At 40.4% G+C, this 18,304-nt stretch overlaps 1 protein-coding gene across 5 annotated transcripts in view; it reads right to left on the reverse strand.

Moving 5' to 3' along the window:
* Nucleotides 1-18,304, reverse strand: part of cdk14 (cyclin-dependent kinase 14) — a 164,696-nt gene that overhangs the window by 29,454 nt on the left and 116,938 nt on the right. For 3 of the 5 annotated variants that reach the window (XM_018665638.2, XM_018665642.2, XM_018665641.2), the window contains 2 exons: nucleotides 13,836-13,975; nucleotides 9,788-9,938 (listed from right to left, as the gene is read on the reverse strand). In XM_018665638.2, coding sequence (XP_018521154.1) covers nucleotides 9,823-9,938; nucleotides 13,836-13,975 — 256 coding nt within the window. In that variant the 3' untranslated portion in view covers nucleotides 9,788-9,822. Of the gene's footprint in view, nucleotides 1-2,658; nucleotides 2,801-9,787; nucleotides 9,939-13,835; nucleotides 13,976-18,304 lie in introns of those variants that run through there. The other 2 variants (XM_018665639.2, XM_051076333.1) reach the window with 2 other exon arrangements.

Here is an 18,304-nt window from a genome sequence, read left to right on the forward strand (position 1 = left end):
ATAGACCAATGCAATGGTCTTGTTAAAGAATAAAGGAGGAGGCTTATTTTTTTAAACTCCACGCTATTGTTTGTCTGAATACAACCGCAAGGTACTTGGACAGATTACCATAACATTTAGTAATCACTTTAATGTAACATTATGTAAGGATTTTATCTTACACTGACGTACACTGAAGTCTCACAATCTCATACACTACATCCCTCAGACTACACACACACACACACACACATATATATTACACAAATATGCAGTCAAAATATCTTAAAGGGTTTTTCAGCTCCGAGGCTTTTCAAGAAGGTGAAAACTGATGGATTTTTGAATGAAAAACTCAGTATAAAATATATTATTTATTTGATAACTATAAAACATTCTGCAACAGCTATTTACATGAATACATGTTGTAAATGATCCTTCTAGGTTTTTGGATGTTCAGTCGTAGTGAGAAGTATTTGGAGTAGAGCAATAGGATTTTGAATATACAAATATTTTATAGAAGACGTAACATAAATTTTGTTGAGAAAATCCTCAACATTAACTGGGTAAAGTTATGAATTCGGTGTGAGTTAGCATGGAATGGCCTTTCTGTTGAAGACTAACTGTTAACTGTCTTCATTCAATGATCAGTCTTATAACACTTAGACTCAGGATTTGTCAAGTTTAAATACCTTGTTTGAGATGAGGGGCTTAAAACAATTCTGACAGCATCTTTGGGGCGATGCACATTTATTAGAACTTCACGCCTGCTCTGTCTGTGCTGCTACTCAACTGTGTACATGCGTGCTCTGTTGCAAATACATATACTCACTGCATACTCACACACACTCACACACACACACACACACACACACACACACACACACACACACACACACACACACACACAGGCGGGGAAAAGGCAGAGCAGGTTATCAGTACGGCCAGGTGAGATGGTTTATTATGGGAGTTATGGTGTCATATGCTGGTAGTTGGTTGCAATATAGTGTTACTTCAACTAAACATGTAACCTAAAATAAAAGGAATGGCTCATTGTTGTGTTTTTTTGTGCTGGTGGGCTGCCATGCTATATTGTGAGCTGCCTTAATACATATTTGTGCAGTTGCAAGATTATGTATTTTTAATTCCAAAGCAAGTCCAGAGCAAGAGTGTCACTTCATTTTTAAAGGAATAACAAAGACAGAGCCTCAGATCTCAGGTCAGTGTCTCAACTAACTGACTGGCTCTGAGTTACAGTGCAAAACGTCTGAAGAGGCTTGTCAGATTAGTAGTGAAATAATAGCTAAGACAATCCTGCTGTAATGTCAGGAACACTTAAGTCGTCATGTGGAGACTGTTTGCCTGTGACAAAGTGAACACACAAACACAAAGTGAGTCACACCTCTGCAATGCTTTCTGCAGTCACATTAAAAATTGCTGGATAAATAGACAAGTCCTCATTGTACCAGGGTGCTGCGGAGCCTGCTAAATGCCCTATTGCTTAGTGCCCCTGAAGTACAGCTTGCAGGTATATTTCTGTAAAGTGATGGTGCTCGAGCTCTCAAATTTTACTACACTACTACAATCGTCAGGTACAAAATTCAGCTTTTTCTGCTCACAATGCGAGCCACTGCAATCTGAAGTAGATGTTTTGATGCAAGGGAGGAAGCAACTTACATACAGTCCATGCATAAAAATTTGGACCATCCCATTGTGTGTCAGTCAGAGCTCAACTCATTATCCCACAGTGTTTCAAATGGCAGGCAGACAAAGTTAAACTCATTAGCATACTTCATTTGACACTAATTCACTCGGCTGAGACAAGAAGCTCCAGATCTGCTGCTGTAGAGGAGCTGTTGGCTGCACCACATAAGAAGGAACTGCTTTTTCTTTTCTTTTTGGAGGCGCAAAAAAGGAAGGAGGTACATGTGCATTGCTCATTAGGGAGAGCCATATGGTGGAGGAAAGAGGAGGAGAGGGAAAAAAAAAAACTGGGAGATGGAGAGAAAAAGATACAGCACTTTGTCTGCATCTCTGGAAAACACCCTCCCGTTGTTTAAATTGGCTAACAGCTATTTGGAGGCGACCACCAAACTACTGTCATATTATTTTGCAGTCTCCTATCAGTTTTTCAGTTTTCCTCAGAAGGATAAACTGAGTGTGTTTTTAATTTCAACAGAGAGCAGAGAGGAACTCTTTATGTGCAGCCATCTGACTATGAATGAAATGTATACCACCAGACACATGGAGAAATGTAACTTTCTTAATGTTACCATGATGAGATAAAAGGATAGGGATGGAGGGATGGATGGGAAAAAGGGAGAGTAGCACTGTGACTAGAGGGGAGCTTGTGATAACGGGAGTCAGATCTCCTCCTACATGTCAGGCTGATGGCATCTGGTGCCTTCACTGATCAGCAAATTACACATGAAATCAATTCCTGTACCTCCTGGAGGATGCCTCCCTCCCCCTCCTCCTTTTCAGTCTTCTGCCTCTTTTCTCTTCCTTTACTCTGTCTGCTTTCTTTTGTTTTGTCTTCACTCCTCCTCTTTGTCCAGTTTATCCTCCCATTTCTCCCTTATCGCTTTCATTCCAGATTCCCCCGTCTCCCCTCTCCGCTTCGCCTTTCTTCTATAGATCTAGAAACTTATACAAAGTTACAAGAGAAGTGTGTGTGTGTGTGCTCAGGGGGAACTGTGAACCAACCACAACCTCCTCCACCTTCCCATCACCCTTTCTTTTCCTCTCTTTCTCTCTGCCTGTCTCCTGACCATGTGATACAGCATGCTTCATCACATCCAATCCCCTGATCTGTCAATCATTCCTGCCCAGAGAGAGAGAGAGAAAAATACTTGTTAGTTAAATTGTTAGCACTACTATTAATGTTAATGCTATTACTTCTCTACTGGTGCTACTCCAACTATAACTAGTCTGGCTAATCTGGATTACACTTACACTGTATTAGCAGAATTATTACTGCTGATGGTGTTTATTTCTGTTACAATACCACTGCCTCTAATGCTACCTCTGCTACAACCACTTGTACCAGTATGGTACTACTAGTAGTATTCTACTTAGAGGTCTTTAAGAGTACAAAATATCTGAGCTTATCCGAAACAGGCAGGAATACCCACCTGAACCTGACATACATAAATTCATTTTGAAAAAAGAGACTCCTGGTTAATTGGACCCCAACAGACCTTAATACACACAAATACTGGCAGCAGCATGATGATACACCAATTAACAAGCAGCCGTGGTCAAAAACAACAGCAATACAGCAATAGTTATCAAGTTAGTCATGAAATGAATACTGATTAGTGACCACTGATATGTTTTTTGTTAATGATAAGTAGTGCCATGCTTCAGTTCAGTCTGAAGTCAGAATCAGTCAGTTCACACAATAATTTTAATTTGAACATGCAGCGCAATGCTAGCACTGTAGCCTGGCTGTCGTGAAGCAGAGCAGCGCTGCAACACAGTCATGCTAAGGTAGACAGAGTACAGGAAAGAAAGGGTCAGATTTTGATTGACTTCATTTTATGTGATACCTGTTATTTGGGTCATTGGTGTTGAACATCTTAGAGCCGAGTCTTGAGTCTGCTCAAATGCACTCACGTACATAAATGCACACACGACACACAGACTTGGAGCTTGCAGCAATACAAGGAGACCCAACTCAGACCCAATTAAATGGAATATAATTGCAGTTGGGTCTCAGTCATCAGGACTTAAGTGGACCTGGGAAGAGGATCTCTAGTGCTACTATTAGGGCTACTCAGATGTGCGATCAGGTCATTATGCAATTAACACAGGAACTGGATGTAAATTATGAGGTGTGGAATAATTCAATAAGAACATAAGTCCTAAAGATACTGGGCTGGTTTAGTCCAGTTTGAAGGAAAACCTTACAAACCTTACAAACTATTTCTTTTTATTTTTTAATAAACCACAGAAAAATTCTACTTAAGACTGTGGAGTATGGTTGGTGTTGGCAAATGACAGAAATACTGCATGATGATTCAGGGAAGGAGTGAGAATGATAAAAAGTGAAGAGTGTGGAGCCTTGTAGCAGATTTTAATTTGATCTCTATGCAGCATACAACATGTTTCTAACATATAACATAAATATCTTCTCATATACAAAGGACGTTTAGCATTTCTGCAACACTTAACTGCAGCTCCTACACTGAGCACTTTAATATTTCATGCATCACATTAAATGAGAGCCTGTGGTGCAAACATCATATCCATATAAGCAGGATGTAAATAGTAAATGAGGTAAACAGGGGTGGAAAGTGACTGCATGCACACAACAAATACCATAGTGTTACAGTTAACGTCTAGTGCCTTCACAATGCTTTTCCATGAGGATATGATGAAATGAAAGCCCACATTACTGGCAGGCACTGAAACTGTAGTTATAAGAAGCAGTGGGAGAGTAAAACCGGCTGATTTGACTGAAGGCTCTCCATTTCTCAAGGCTATGCCTCCGGTTATCCTTCCTTCCCCCACCTCCTATTTCCCCCCTCAGGCTCACAGCAGGGATATACTTTAAATCACTTTGTCCTCTACCTAAAAAAAACTTTCTGACAGGTCGTTTTGTGGACCGCACAAATCTATTTCTTCCTGCTACAGGGCCAAAAATATTCTCTTCTGTCCTGTTGACTTTGTAAGCTTTGGACACTGACAGTAGAAAGACACCAGGGTAGAAACACACCAGGGGACAAATAGCACTTTTACTTTCAAGACAAATACCTGCAAAGCTATGAAGGTTTCCTGCATTTTACCCCGAAAAATGTATCATGGTCACAGATGATACCTTAGGCAAGTATGAGTATGTGTCTGCCTGTGTGTATATGCAGTTAGATAAACAGCTGGCACCTCTACCTTCTGGACACTACAGTCCAGCTTTGCCTGCAGCTGTTATCTTCAAAGTGACACAGTGATGCTTCAGGGCCAGAGTGTCCTGTCGCCAACCTGTGATGACTGACTGCACTGTAGAAAGGCTGCTGCTTTGTGTGAAGCCCGGCCAGGTGACCAGCAGAAGCACAGAGAACAGCACTCAACCACATGACATCAGCTGTCAGAGCAGCTCTGATGGTACAAAAAAATAATTTCATATTTGATTTGAATAAAAGAAAGGATCTTGATTGTTGTTAGTGAGTAATGCAGGCATTTAAGTAAGGTGCATCAACAGCCTAATCTATAATTTCTCTTAAAATAATGCAAATATTGATCATTGATGAAGTAGTGTGATATTCATACAATACCACAAACTATGGTGACTGAGAGAGCTCAATTCACTGTAACTTAAGAAAACACATGCAAACACAGAGACATTAAGAAAACATTTTCATCAACCTGACAACACATGCACTGCAAATACCAAATAAAAATCAAACAGAAAGTAATGTAACTAAACCAAAACAGTGCTGTTGCTTTAAAACCACAACAATCAAGTGAAATATGAATCAAGTTCCCAGAAATGAAACAATGAGCTAAATCCATTATTATAGTCTAAAAAGAATAACACAAGAGAGGGCTGCATTACACAAATATCCAAATCTTATATCTTGGTATAGATCTGCAACAATGCCTTAAGCCTCTGAAGATTTGCTTCAAAACACAACTAACTAAATTCTTGTTTGGATTGAGGCAGTGAGCTGTTGATTTTACCTCTTTCATGTTGCTTTTTGCTCCCTGATTGAATCAATGTTTTATGCTTTGTTATGTATTCTGACTGTGAGCACACTGTGTCCAATTCTTCATACACTCCAGCCTTGAGTATCAGTGAAGTGTGTTGAGGCTCAGAGACAGAGCAGCTGTCTTCCACTTGTTGTTGGGACTCGGAGTTGAACCGTGTGGTCACTGAATGGAGAGATGGGGGGAGCCGTTGCCTACCCTCAGCACCAAGTTGCATCAGCTAATCTTGTGAATAATGCAGAATCATGAATAAACATAGATCAGTGCAGTGCAGTACTGTAAAGGAGACCTGACTTTTTTCCCTTTCCCCTCCTCTCCAACCCTGCCTCCACTTTTTCAATCCACTCCTTCTCTCTCTTTCTGGCTTTTTCTTCTCTCTACAAAAAAAACTCTTTCTTTCTTCCCTCCCTGCCAAAATCAAACACTCCCACTATTCCCCCATCCTCTGTCACTCTTTCTGCGTCCTTTTCTTTTCCTCTCTGGCCACAGCAGTGACAGACATTGTAGTGCTGTAGTGTTGCTGTGTCTCAGTGCGGGCGAGTCAGGCTCGGCCTTCACTCTCAGCTCAATAGCTGCCCGGGTTTCCTCAAAGGCAGCCATCCAGCCAGCACAAAGCCTGCCCACTGGGAATAGACCCACAAAAGAGAAAGGGGCTGCTCGCCTTCTTTGCTCTGCTCTGTCTGAAGCAGCCTGCCTCCACCACCTCCTATAAATAATACAACGCTGCTTCAACAAAAAGAAACCTTACCCTGCTCCCGCAAGCCTTTGCTTCCATTTCTCCTTTATTCCCTCTCTCTCCCTCCCCTCCTCACCTCTTTTACCTCTGATTTTACTAAACCAGAAAAACACTGCATTAAGAATGGGCTTATAAACATGCAGTTAAATATTGTTTTAATAGTGCATGTGATTTTTTTCTTGTAGTGCTTATACAGTACTTGCTGTCTTATATTACCCATGCACTATGTAGTAGAAGTGTTACAGGAAAGCTAAGTAAAACGGCTTGCAAGTGTTTGTTTAAAAATATGCATTTAAATGCCTCAAACACTGCTCTGCTCAACAGTTTGACCACAAATCACTGCATAAGGTATATTGAGTAGCAGGTAACCATAGCAACAACATTTTTGGTTAATATATTTCTGTTTTTGTTAGTAGTAAAACTAACCTAGCCAATGGTTAAACTGACAAATCAATGATTTAAGTTTAGTAAGGAGTGACAGACAGAGAGTATATTAGTATATTAGCATATTAGACATTTTGGATGGCCAGGTAATCCCACCTGAATCATATTTTTTTAAGGAAATGTTTTTATGAACATATTTGGAAATTGTTCACTTTGTTTTTATTTTCTTCACCTCTGCTTTCCCCTTCACTTGGGGGGACCAATGCTATCAGAATAGTGAAAGAGAACCAACACTGCAGTTGTGGTCTGGGCAGCCAAACAGCGAGCTGAAACTCACTTATAAAGCTCTGTAAATCTGAGCCGAGCTGCAGACTGAGTAATGATTCTGTGTGGATTCATCACTTTGAGCCACCCCTCTTATATTGTCATGCATACAGTGACTTAAAGCTTGAGTCACATCTCAAAACAGTGAAAACTGTTGTATAATGTCTCCTGTGGGAAATGTTTTCAAAGTTTGAAAAAACAACCCTGATGATGTCATGTTACCTTGGCTTGGGCTTGAGACTTAACGCCTGGGTTATAAATCAGTCCATCCGTTAGCTATGCCATTTCTGCTTCGAGGGTCAACAGGGGCTGGTGCCAATCCCAACTGGCACTGGGTTAGAGGCAGGGTGCACCCTGGACAGATCACCAGTCTATCACAGAGCTGACATACAAACAACCATTCACTCTCACATTCACACCTATGGGCAGTTTAGAGTCACCAGTTAGCCAGCATGTCTTTGGACTGTGGGCCTGAGTATCCAGAGAGAACCCACACAGGCACAGAGAGAACATGGCTACACAGAAAAGCCCTGGCTAACCACTGCACCACCGTGCTGCCTGGGTTGTCAATGTAAGTGTAAATTTTGTAAGTGTTAAAGTAGCAGGTATTTAGGAGACAAGGAAGGTGTAATGAAAGACACATAAGAGCTGCATTGTAGAAATTCAACAGTCCACTGTATTTGGAGTTTGACACTAACGACACATTGGATGCAGGATGCATATTAAATGCTGTAGGAATAATAACAAGTATACTGATTCTGTGGATACTCACAATTTAAATATGTGCATGACTCATATTTGTGAGAACGTATAGATGGCTGTGTGCATGTGTTGGTGTAATTTGTCAGTGTATTAATGTGAATGTGTGCACAGGGATTAGGTTGATATCAGTGAAGCTCTCCCAGCCTGTCAGGCTTTAGGGCGGGCCTGGACAAAGAGACTGATTTCAATGTAAATGCAGCAGCTGAGAGGACACAGCTCTCTCAGTGGGGTGACTTCCACCTTCCAAACACACACACACACACACACACACACACACATACGGGTCTCCAAATCAGGATACACCCACTTCAACATATTAATTCTACTAGTAAATACAGGGTATTCAACCTCCATCTACTCCATGTTTAAGAGGCACGTTGACTTTGTAGAAGAAACATCAGCACATGAAATGGATTCTTAAAAGCTGAAGAAGCTGAAGAGTTGATGTATCTGGTGTGGCTCTGCACCTGTCAGTAATTATAGATATAGTCTGGTCCACAGTGCTGTGCTGTGGCCCTGTACTGGCCCTCACAATCCTGAGTCCATCATTAGACCAGCCATTGTCCCCATGCCTGGCCTCTGCACCTCTTATTACATGCAAATAGTGCTGCTTTATGTGAGCAGTGAATGAGACCCCAGTCTCTAAAGAATGGGACACCCTCCTCACCCACTTAAAGCCATTCCTCCATCTATTATTGCATTCTCTGCTTCAATGCAGAAAGCACCGATCTCATGGCGTCAGTGTTAAAAGAAAGACTGCGGTGTTGGTGGGTTGCTGAATAGTGTTGGCTGCTTGATGAACAGCTAATGGTCAAAATTATGTACACTCTTAGCACGTTGTACAAGATATATCTGTTTCCAAACATTCACTATGTATGTTCTGTTTCTTTGGCTTTGTGGTTTTTCCAAGATATTTCTACTATCTCCAGCTAGCAGCTACTACCAAGTAGCAAGCATGTACAATTTAGTGGGGAAGCTTCTCTTTCTAGCATAGTATAGGCCTTTACATTTACCATGAGAATCCATTATTTTTACAATAGAAGCCCATGAAGGAAGCCATCAGGCTGAAGAAGGATGCCTGGACCAGCTCTTCACCCCTGCAGGAGTACTCAGGGTGTATTTGTGGACAGGATCTCAGGGTGCAGCCAAAGTGAGGAGTGTGTCCAGTTAGGGAACATCATTTGAATCTCTGCTTTTTGCAGATGATGCCAGACATCCAGAGTGTGGAGTAGAGCTTCTGCTCCTTAATAATGAAAGGATTCAGATGAGATGGTTTGGGCACTACATTTGGATGTTCCATTTTTGAAGGGATAACATAGGCACCTAATCATACATTTTTGTTACTAGTTGCCTACCAGTGTTTTCTACCTTCTTAGACAACATCAGCACTGACCCCATCTCAAAAGGACAAATCTACTGTGATAGATATCTTGTAAGAATTGAATTGTGGTTTAAGCAGCCAAAAGCAGGCTAATCCACAAAGCTTAGATTCAGGTTGGTATGTTAGCATGATTTCTTCTTCTTCTTTCCTCAAGGTCAAAATATGAGTCACTATGACAAAAGGCACACTTAACATACTTTGCTAATTTTAAGCTGTTTAATGCATAAATAAATAGAAAATAAAAATGTGGATATAGCTACAGTCAATTGTTGTATCACTGCTACAGTTAAGGCTGAATGCCACTCGTTCCAAAATTCCAGACATGTTAAGATATAAACCTTGAAAGACTTTTTAGGGACCTGCAGTAACCATGTTCCATTGAGTTTCTCATTCAGATCATTACTGGTTCAGGTTTGCCTCCGTACGTGTGTTTAAGTTTCTGCTTGTGAGTGCATGGAACTGCATGCTGCTGCTGAATACGGTTTGTATTTGCTTCTTGCATGGTAATGAGCACGTACCTGTCAGGCAATCATGTGCAGCATGCTGCCTCAGGTCAGTGTTTGCTGCCAGAGGATGCCTTTCCATGACTGTTCCTTCGTGCACACACCTGTATGCTGTCCCCGCTCTCTGTCTGCAGCTTGACATTTGGTACGGTAAAGATAGAAGACACTGCAGGGGGAGAAGACACAAGCAGATTAGAGGAATGTATGCTGACAGAGAGAAGAACATTTCCAAATGAGCTGTTACAGATAGAGACGGTGTGAGTACTTGAATATTTATTTGCAGAGAGAATCTTTTTAGAGTTTTAATATTTTTGTCATAACAAGTACTTAGCTTTAAAGGTATTGCTACATGTGACATTTTAGCATTGCTCATTTGCTTTTTGGTTATGGAACGTTACGTTTTGCCAAAGTAGAAGCAGTATAGAAGGTCCTGGGGCAGAGGATGCTGAATGGCTGGATGTGATACGAACTGAGATATTCTTATGCATTTGCTGCCATATTGCTGAATGTAGGAACCAATCTGAGTTGTGGAGAAAGTTGCGGAGAAAAATACAGCAATGCTTGAAACGAGATCGGAAACCACGTCATCAGATCCTGTTCTTTTCTGCTAAAAGAACTTTAACCTGTGGCTTCCCATAACCTGCAACAACCTTTCTGTTGCTTTGGTACTAGGCTCATCCTCGAATTTCTATTATATTTAAAAAAAAACAAACAAACAAAAAAAAAAAACATGTCATTCAAATGGTGTCCTCCTTCATCCCAAATACTAATATTGACCTGGACATTTATATTTATACAAAAGGCAGTCTCCTCACATTGTTCTTTTAAAATGACAAAACTTAAAATTGTGATGATTCTCAGGCATGTTCTGGAAATAACGTGTCTTTTTTCTGTGATGTAGATTAATGGACATTTATTCAAGATGGACATCAGAAATAATCATATGCTAGGAAATTTTAAGTGACACTGAAATGTTCATCCCAGCTTGAAAAGACTCTAAAGGTATTGTAATATTAAGTGTTATCCAGCATTAACAAAATGATGGGAAAACATTGTTTCTCATAAACAAAGCTAAAATAATCAAAACTGTTGACCATAACATAAACTTTAAGTATTGTTACATTATCTGGGACAGTTTCTTGGTTTTATGATGATGACACTGGGTTAACATTAAAAGAAGGATATGAAATGGTAATTCAACATAAAGAACATATTTCCAGAACCAATAGCTTCCCCCACTCCACAGCTCAATTGACTCATTGTTGTTTTGCTTATATTTTAGGAAACAATTGTGATAAAAAGCTGTTTATTTAGTAGATCACAAATTCCTATTGGGACAAATGGATTCACATACTTGCTCTAGTCTGAAAATAGCACACTCTCTTCTCTAACTTGGAAGTTAAGGCAGTGGGTTTTGCCAAGAAAGCAGGGGAACAAGAGGACAACTGCTCTGTCTAAACACTCTTTTGTTTCATGTCTACATACATGTAAATCTATCAGAGTCCAGAGACACAGGAGGGTTTTTCCAAGGCCTTTGCTCTCACTTCTGGCGCTGCCAGACACCCACACACTCTCTCTAAAATCAAATTAAAAATGTCCCAATCCAATCCACACAGCAGCAGCAACCTCAGGAGCTCTATTGTCTCAATAATTCTGTCATTGTTCCCAGTAATCTGTCTGGGTATTGTCTGAATAAATCCATGATACACATGATAATAGAGTGCACAGTGGGCCATAGAAAACATTCTGGCCCTCCCTATAGGGATAACATGGGACATTTACTTGAAAGGTTCATCAGTTTCTAAACTGCACTGATGGTTGATATTCTTGGCAAGTATATCTTTTACTTGGTGTGTTTCAGAGTATTGGTAATACAGGGTGTTTTAACTACAGAGCAGTATGCTTGTACTGGGCCATTTCCTTTGGCTCCAGTCTTTTCTGTTGTTGATTACTATGCTGTGGTTGTAGCCACATGCAAGTAGATTAATTAGTCAGTTCTTTATCTAACATTCATTTCTCATTTGCATAATTTTGACACATCCTTCCTCCACAAAAGTACAAGCGGAAAATCCACACTTGTCTTCCACACACACATGGAGGATACTCTCTGTTTATCCACTCTTGTCCTCATTTTATGAAACTGTTTTAATACACTCCCATTCTTCCCTCAGTGGTTCTGCTGCTTTGCCTCTGCCACACGTGGATGCAGAAAAGAGAGAATCCGAGTGACAGAGATAAAGAGAGGAAGAAGAGGAAGAGAGAGAGAGCAAGCATGACAAGAATCAAAATGAGCCCTTCTCTCTCTCTCTCTTAGTGACCGCCGCTTTCAGACATGACAACCTGCTGGGTGCTGATAACAGGATTAATAATGCTGAAAAATCCTAATCGGAGGGAATTAAAAACGGAATTCTCCCATTAAAATTACCACCATGTCAGTGGCAGCGCACTCAGGTCTGCTGAGCAGGCTTTTCACTCCACTAATGAATAACAGCTTAAAGGATTGGTAATGTATGCATATGTAGCCTGTCATATAATATGGATAAGCGGTCATATCTGACATATTTTCATGCAATAACACAATTGTGGGATTAATTGAAATACAGCCTAACTGCAAAGTTGTGGCTAAAGACTCTGAACACCCAAAACACACATGGCAAAACAGTATTAATACAAGTGTGCCTCTAAACTGTTGTGTTGCTGATGTTTAAAGCTAAGATGTTGTGTGTTTCTAAGGTACTGTGTTTTTTGAGCTGCGGCTCTTATTTAAAGAATGCCTCAGTGTACTGTTGCTCTGGGCAAACAACAAGTCAGGAAGATAGAAAATCAAACTGAGCATGTTGTGGCGGCCAGCAGAGGTCCGGCTGGGCATACTGTCCCAACGGCATCCACATAATAAGACAGGCTCTCTCTGCATGAACAAAAACAACCCCAGGTCACTGTTTGCTGCCTTCTTTACCGAGACAGACAGGGAGAGATAGAGAGAGAGAGAGAGAGAGAGAGAGAGAGAGAGAGGAGGAGGATACTGTAAGATCCAGTGGAGCTGAGGGAGCTCAAAGAAAAAGAGAAAAAGAAAAACACAAAGGAGAGATGGGGAATCAAAGCAAGAAAGGAAGAGAGAGAGAGAGAAAGAGAAGCAGAGAAAGGCTTCTGACTCTAAAGGTAACTATATTTAATAAAACAAAATAGACCCATTGAGTTCTTAAAACATTTGTTTTCTTTCTGTTGACTTGCCATTTTTTAAAAATCACCTAGAAGTATTGGAAAACAAAATGTTAGAAAGTGCGAAGCAAATCTTCTGAAAAGCTACTCAAAATGTTTTTGCAGTACAATAATGACACCCAAGTAACTCTGTTATTAACTATATTCTACTATACAATGCTACACTATCATGTATACTAATACAATGCATATGATACATATTGTTTAGTTCTGTACTAATATATACATTTATATATTCAGTGAAGTGTGCCATGGACTACCCGGGATTAGCTATTAGCAGTTCCTGTTTGCAACATACCCATGTGTATACAGACAACTGTTACTGGATTACTGTGATATGAAGAAAGGGTAAAACTGTGATGATTCCCAGGCAAGTTCTGAAGTTATAAGGGACGTCTTTTTTCTATAACTTCTAAGTAAATTTCTGAATGTTTCTGTGCAGAAGATGTTGAGGATAGTAATCTATCTGTGTATCATGTCTGTGTGTTATGCCTCAGACAAGGAGTGTGATCTTTGAGAATGTTCCTCCATGAGCTGCGTGTCAACCACTGCTGCATTTGCTCACTCTGTTGAGAAATGGGCCAAAATACAACAATGCACCCTCTGTGCCTCTCATTCAATTCTCCCAAGGCGAGGTGCAGCTATCAATTTGAGAACCTCTGCTACTGTATTGTCATAAAATACCTATCATGCGCTTATGATGACCACTACTTTGACTAAAGCCTTTGTTGTCATGTCATCATACATATAATGATATGTGCATGACATTTGTAAAGCACTACCTCAAGTGTACAACAAACAAGTGGTGTTACAGCTACAGTGATGTGTATGTTGGGTTACATACTGTCCTGCAGCTCCCAGAGCCGTGGAGGAAGGTTGCTGAAGTATTCATGGTTCAGTGCTGCCTGGGCTGACAGCCGGTTCTTTGGGAAGCACTGGAGAAACCTGGAGGCCAACTCCTCAGCATGGTCCACATAGCCCAACCTAAAACACATGAACAAAAAACTCTTTATCAGATAGAGCGACCATATATATATATACAGTATGTACAAGTGATGCAGTAGTAAGACCAAAGAAACCAACCACTTCCATTTCATCCAAATAAAACAGTAAATAAAATAGTACCCTTCTTTCCATCCATTCATCCCTCTGAGAAAGCAACTCTTTTTCTCCAATTCACAGAGCTGCTGACAACAAAAAACAAGCCTTTTAATTATGCTGAAGGTTTGCTGACTCAAGAGGAAAAACACCTCTCACACACACACACATCCTTACACCTTTGTCTTTTGAGCTTGCATCACACATGGTGACTGGGTCACTGTGAGAAACAGTGTGTTCATTAAAGCAGGAGGCAAACACAGAGGCAAACTCTATGTGACTGTGCGTGTGTATGTGAGTGCATGCATGTGTGTCTGAGTGTGTTCGTACTGGGAGTCACTGAACTCCTGAACCAGCCCTACCTAGCAGTGCCGAGGGGGAAAAAATTGAAAATAAATGAAGAGCAACAAATTCAGTCAGTAATTAGGCATCCACTGTATTAAATAAACATGATGTTATTCAGCGCAGTTCGCTGGCTCGCCGCATGCAGTACTCAGACTGCTTCTCATGTTCTGCAGGCTTCTCATGGTTGGCTCCCTAGTCAAGCACTCTGACAGCCACTCCCATGGCTCTCAATAGGGATCTCAACTCGACTTATCAGCAGAGAGACAGAGGGAGGATAAATCTCTGTTCAACTCATCAACGCCACTCAGCAAAGAGGCAGAGATAAAGTTAATGAAGTCCATCAGGGCCTCTTCTTTCCTCTTCCTCATACAGCTGGAACATTCTGTGTAATTCTACAGCAAAGTTTAAACTAGTCTGTGTGAGAAACTATACCGATAGAAAAAGACCCCAGATTACTGTTCCAACAATATGTGTATCTTTAGATCGGAGCACTTGATACACAGTGTTTTGTACAGCTATTCGAAATTTTTAAAGCTCTACCAAGGTAACCTTTACCACAACTTATACTAAATGTTTGTCAGAGGTTATTTGAGTTGTAAGAGCTTCAACCCAGACATTCTAAGGTAAAAGTTTGTATAGTAGTGACCAAGTAGTTTTCATTTCTAAACCTAACCAAACTGAGACCATTTTAACCTTGTGTTTACAACTGTTACCCCGATGATGAAGATTTGTTAACGCCTGCCACGCCTGCTATCTGAGGGTGGGAACAAGCGACCTGTATGGTTGCGTAGGTTGGCAGACCCTTGAGTCCCCCCTTACTCTGAATATGCATACATCTGTCTTTATTTTGCACTGCTTACGTGATTGTGATGGAAGAATTAAGCATTAGAAGATATCATGAGATAAAATACTATGACAAATGTGGAAAGCTGTATGTGGCAGAGTCGAAGGGGGCAAAAGCAAAAAAAGTTCTTTGAGGTATTGATTGCATCAAGTGTCCAAAATGGAGGGGGTCATGAATGTGCCCAGTAAATTTTATGAATTGAATTAGATTTCAGTTCCTCTAACTGTTCTGTACAACACATAGTGGTCTAAAGACAGCACCAGAGGAAAGATAAAGAGGCCAAGAGCAACACAGTTCATCTTGTAGATGGAGGATGATGATTCTGTTCATCTTCTGGTGATTAACATGGCGTCCAAACAGGTACTGTAGATATGTTAAGGTGTGAAATCACCTGGAGAGGAGCATGTTGGCCTTTGAAAGCTGCTGATGCACAGTAGGTGCACATTCCTTGCTGCTATTGCTGTCAACCAGCCTGAGTGAATAAGTTCACATCTGCAGTAAGATCGATAATATCTCCTGAATCTATCAAACAGCTCCAGGTGATGACACATTCACAGCACAGAGAAGCATTCCTTTTTCAGTGGTGTGTGATGAGTGCTTTTTCATACCACAAAAGGGACCTGGGAGAGGTGCAGCAGAGGAAACAACCTGCCTGTACTGTCCCCTCACCACAGCAGAAAGTGACCAGCAGCTTTGTTTGATCAAAACCCACCAATAGCTCTTTTGAAAGAAAGCTTTAGTGTTGTTTGTCTGAAGACACCCCAGGAGTACCTTTCACCATGTATTTGACAATGAGGGTGTTGTGAGGGAAACTTGGAACTGTACCTGGGCAAACAGGCCTTAACATGCAACTATTATAGCTGTCAAGTACTGTTTACAGTGATAATGTTTTCCAACATATCACATTTCGATGCAAAAAGATTAAAAACAACATTCGCTGTTGGCCCACAATGTATTCTTATTAGGGTTAAATAGCTGGGACCTGGGTATGGTGGGCTTATATGTGAGATTTCTGATTCTGTCCACAGATTATCAAGAGATCAGACAGTGATTGTGTTTGGCAGAGTGTGGATGTGTCTGATTGCGATGAAGGTGTTCCTTGACCAAAGTCTGGAGATACTCTGTTTACCATCATGTAAAACAGAGAGAAGAAGCAAATCATCATTATCAACAGGAAGGCTGGAAACAGCAGCTTTGCCATTTTCCTTAATTAAGATACTTAATTTAAGTTTAATCAGCTACTAAAACAAATTTCTATTATTACATAGATTATATGTCATTACTTTATTGACTCTTAGTACTAGAAACAAGAGTAAGAAAATTGTACTCAGGCTTATATAATGTGAAATCTGATCAAAGATAATTTATCTTAAAGTCTTTACATTGAGAAGCAACCCTGTTGTATATATATTCAATCAAACTGCTCAATTTCCATCAAATCAGCAGCGTAAGACAAGGATTTGAAGCAAGAGAGGACAACTACTTGCCAATCCTGTCCAAAAGAAAATAAACAATCATCTCTGCCTTCTCTGCTGGCCTAGACACTGTCACAATCACTAAATTATATATATATATATATATATATATATATATATATATATATATATATATATATCTTCCCATTTATTTCTATATGTATTAAATTGTTCAGAATAGTCTATTCTCTTTATAGCTTCACAGCTTTCCTCTTGGTTGCTGTACAGTCTGTTTATGTCAGAGCTTTTATCCAATCAGATTTCAGCACCGTGTTGCCAAGTTAAAAGAAATCTGCCTTGAGGCTTCAGAATTAACAGTGCAGGTCCCTGTCATTTAAAATAAATGGTGATGAAACTGTCGCCTCCTGGATCCTTTAAACAATCAGATTTCAAGTTGGCGAGACCAGGGGCCATCTAGCAGGCCTACCATGATGTAAGTATTTCCATGTCAATTGATTGTATAGTCAGAGCTAGCAACCTGCCTCTGTAGCTACTAGCACAAGCTAAAACATGTTAGTATAGCTTTAATAGCTGTTTTTTTAACCCACGATGGCTGAAGGAGGAGGAAGAGTTCAGTAACTCTGTTGTAGAGGTTATCTGTGTGTCTCACTTCCCACTATAAGTCCTTTCCTATCACCATGGAGGCTAACGCTGAAAGTCGAGTCTGCCCAGTCGTAGTTTTAATTCACTTTAGAGCTGAGAGTGTCCACTCGACAGAAGCAGTTTGATTTATCTACAAATAATCAGCAGTTTCAATGAGTAAAATGCATTTTATTTCACTGTTTATATTCTTGTCATGTTATTAGTTAATATTGATGCTTCTGCTGGAGATGATGTGTGTGGTTCAGCTGCAGCTGCAGTGTTGGAGACCTCAAGCTTACATGTAAGTCTCTGTACTTTGCATTTCACTATCATCTATACAGAGTTGTAATACTATACAGGTCAAGCACATCAAAAAACTATAAACCCTGACTGATACACTGCACATGAATCATTTACATTTTCACAGCTGGAGGAAGAAAAGCAGTGCAGAGAAAAAGAACTGAGAGCAGAAACAAGAGAGCAAGAGAAGGTGAGCCAACTCACAGGGCAGAGACAAAGTGAGTGTATATGTTCATATCAAATTCATCGTTCCCTGGCCTATGATAAAAGGCAGCAGTGAGGAAGTGATGGTCATTAACATTCCAACTCACTTTCTTTCCTCACATTTTTATTTCCTCCTGGACAGGAGCAAGGCCAGGAGACGAGGAGAGCACAGGCTGAGAGGGAACTCACTCTACTCTGCTTTTCATTTGTCATCAGATGGTTTCATTGACATCTCTAAATGCTCTCTGTACAATAATACTGTAGATAACCTCCATCAACCAGCAAGCAAGCTGGTTAGTTTGAATTCAATGGAAAATGTAATGGGCGACCTCTGAAGTACATAATGAACTGATATAATAGGGGCCTTATGGTGGTTCCTACTTTATCAAATTATCCAGTTTTGTGTTTATATGTATGTTGTACAGAAAGTAGAAGAAGGTGCTTATTGGAAAACTACAATTTTGA

The sequence above is a fragment of the Lates calcarifer genome, linkage group LG15, assembly GCF_001640805.2.
Source record: "Lates calcarifer isolate ASB-BC8 linkage group LG15, TLL_Latcal_v3, whole genome shotgun sequence".
In the NCBI taxonomy this organism is placed as follows: Eukaryota; Metazoa; Chordata; class Actinopteri; family Centropomidae; genus Lates; species Lates calcarifer.